The following is a 2,772-nucleotide window of genomic DNA, read 5'->3' as shown; positions in this document are numbered from 1 at the left end:
TTCACTTAGGTTGACCCTGGTCTCCCCAATTTCATTTTTTTTATGTATATACTCAAATAGACCAAATAAATATTGAAATGAAATTAACAAACTGGGTAGTTATCTTTTTTTTCACCGATGACCTTAATTTTTAACAACTGAGTGACGCAGCAGCCCAATGCGCATGACCGTGCGTTCATCGTTGTGCGGTAGAATTATGCGCGCTAGGTATCCAGCACAACAGCTATGGCAACATATCAACACAAATCATCTACAGCTTGATACATCAACTGTGTATGAAATTTCTTGGCGATAAAATCCGAAATTTTTCGATTATTAATTATTATTATCAAATAAATTATAAAACAAACAATGAAGCAAGTGACAACGAATACTGGTGAGTAAAGAAATCATCAAAAACCGTGTTAAAAGAGAGATATAGTCTTTATTATTTTTTTCAACGCGTACTGATGATCATGGTTTTCATTTGCCGAGTACTGTTTTTTTGTCGGGTGGATAGTAGGTAGTCTCTTTGTATTGTATTGCCGATCATCAAAGTAAAGCATTTTCATTTACAGACAAAGTTCTCAGGGACACCTTTTGGCCTGTTATACAAGAATTGAAAGTAATGTTCCGTGGTAAAGCACAGGAACAAGGCGACGTCGATGTTAGTGAATTGACAGTGCAGTCAGAGGTAGAATGTTCTAAGTTAAATGCAAAGGTAGGGCCCATGTTATATGTTTTTAATTAGAAGAAGTATACTATAACAAAACATTCAAACACACGGGAAGAGAATACCATCGTAATAATTTTCGTTAAAAGCCCAATGCGCATTTCATTCTAATTTTATTTTCATTTGTGTGTATTTTTAAAGACTGATCACAATATGAATGAGTTCAGTATTATTGCCGTGAAGGAGTATGTCTCTGATATCATCGCATACAGCGTTAACATCATCGCCAACGAAAATGCCGTTCGAACCATAAAGAAAACTGTCAGCGACCCATTTTGGCCTGTTATTCAAGAACTAAAAACAGTACTTAGACTTCGTGGAAAGGTACAGGCACATGGAGACGGTGTCAATTTGGTAGTCAGGTCAAAGGTTAAGCGTGCGCTGCACCATAAGAAAACATCTGCAGTCGCCCTAAGGTCAAAGAAAAGGCCAAGCAAGATTCCAAGAACCAGATGTGTGTACACCTTGTCTCTTCCTAAAACTAAACTTGCCAACACCGAAACAAGAGCTGGTACATCTATGATGACCCAGAACCCTATGCAGGTACAGCATGATTCTAGGTTACCTACCACTGTACAGTTTAATTATAAACATTTAGACCTATTAGAAATAATTAGAGTGCATTGAAATAACTAAATGATCAGTCTGTTCCTTCCAATCAGAATTAGAAAACTAGTAATTATGGCGATTAAGATAACTTAACCATTTCTTTTGTTTTCTTGTAAAGACTGCGTTCGTCGATGACTCCACTACCTTCACGATTGACCCAAATTATGTCAAGGAGTATACGTCCCCAACATCATCGAATACAGCGTCAATGTCGTTACTTCCGGAAAGTACCGTCATGGAAAACAAGGATGCAGAAGACCACATTGACAAGGCAACTGATAACCAGGAATCTGCAGATAATGTACCACGACAAACAGGATTTTTCCGACGTCTCTTCCGTGAACTTCGACAACGCTTCCGGAACACCAGACGCCATGAAACTGCCACAGTGGCCGAGCATACAGATAACAGTGCAAATGATGCCAGTAATGGCAGTGTTGCAGAAAGTGTTCCCACTACTTCACGCCGCAGGTTCCTCTCAGCGTTTTTATGCTACAAACACTAATCAAGTACAGCTAAAATGAACTATTTTTTACCAGTCAATATAACAATTAAAGTAATATAACAATTGAATGTTATATTACATTACATTTTAAAACAAGAATTATTTATAGTTATGTTATCAACAATATATATGTCTCATATTTTGTCAAATGCTTGAATAAATTCAAGGATTGATTTTTACATACTGTTTTTTTTTTTAAAGTTTTATATCTTATCACAAATAAAAAATGTAGACGAATCATTAATTTTTTCCCGCACATTACAAATATATTTGCATTGTGCAAGAATAACTTCATCAACGATAGCGCTTAATATTAGTACGTGCGGATTGTCGAGTTTCTTTACCAAGCATGAAAAGCAAATCATTTAAACTTCTTTTGTAGGCCTACAAAAATAATTAAAAGTAACTCGTCAAACTGAACTAATAATAATAATAATAATTGGATTTTAAAGGAAGATCCTAATTGGTGTTATTTACTTCGGTAAGCTACTTCCCTATAAACCGTAGGCTTAAAGTTAAAGATTTGCTCATGAATCGCTTACCCAGATAAATAACTAAGCCTGAATGGGTTAGATGCATTCCGTTACTGATTTAGTTTAGCACTGTGCGCTATCATACTCATTTTGGTTGCACTCGCGCACAGTGATAATAAATAGGATTTAGTTTAGCACTGTACGCTACTATTCCCATTTTGGTTGCACTCGCGCACAGTGGTAATAAATAGGATTTAGTTAGGTACTGTGCGCTACCATACCCATTTTTGTTGCACTAGCGCACAGTGATAATAAATAGGATTTAGTTTAGCACAGTGCGCAAGCATACCCATTTTGGTTGCACTCGCGCACAGTGATAATAAATAGTATTTAGTTTAGCACTGTGCGCTATCTTACTCATTTTGGTTGCACTCGCGCACAGTGATAATAAATATGATTAAGTTTAACACTGT

At 36.3% G+C, this 2,772-nt stretch overlaps 1 protein-coding gene across 1 annotated transcript; it reads left to right on the top strand.

The window, feature by feature from the left end:
• Window positions 1-607: 607 nt before the first annotated feature.
• Window positions 608-1,826, top strand: LOC144845672 (uncharacterized). Its single transcript, XM_078703099.1, has 3 exons — window positions 608-700; window positions 854-1,255; window positions 1,440-1,826. Exons 1-3 carry the CDS (start codon window positions 608-610, stop codon window positions 1,824-1,826), a joined length of 882 nt encoding a protein of 293 aa, XP_078559225.1.
• The last annotated feature ends 946 nt before the right edge of the window (window positions 1,827-2,772 follow it).

The sequence above is a fragment of the Antedon bifida genome, chromosome 6 (genome assembly GCF_963402885.1).
Source record: "Antedon bifida chromosome 6, ecAntBifi1.1, whole genome shotgun sequence".
NCBI classification, from domain to species: Eukaryota; Metazoa; Echinodermata; class Crinoidea; order Comatulida; family Antedonidae; genus Antedon; species Antedon bifida.
The sequence above is the reverse complement of the archived record's forward strand: the minus strand, read 5'-3'. Positions and strand labels throughout refer to the sequence as shown.

Excerpts from the sequence above, each read along its gene's own strand:
- LOC144845672 (XM_078703099.1), top strand. The coding sequence starts at position 608 with ATGTTCCGTGGTAAAGCACAGGAACAAGGCGACGTCGATGTTAGTGAA. Across the intron at positions 701-853 it reads GTTCTAAGTTAAATGCAAAG|ACTGATCACAATATGAATGA; the intron begins GTAGGGCCCATG and ends GTATTTTTAAAG. Across the intron at positions 1,256-1,439 it reads TGACCCAGAACCCTATGCAG|ACTGCGTTCGTCGATGACTC; the intron begins GTACAGCATGAT and ends TTTCTTGTAAAG.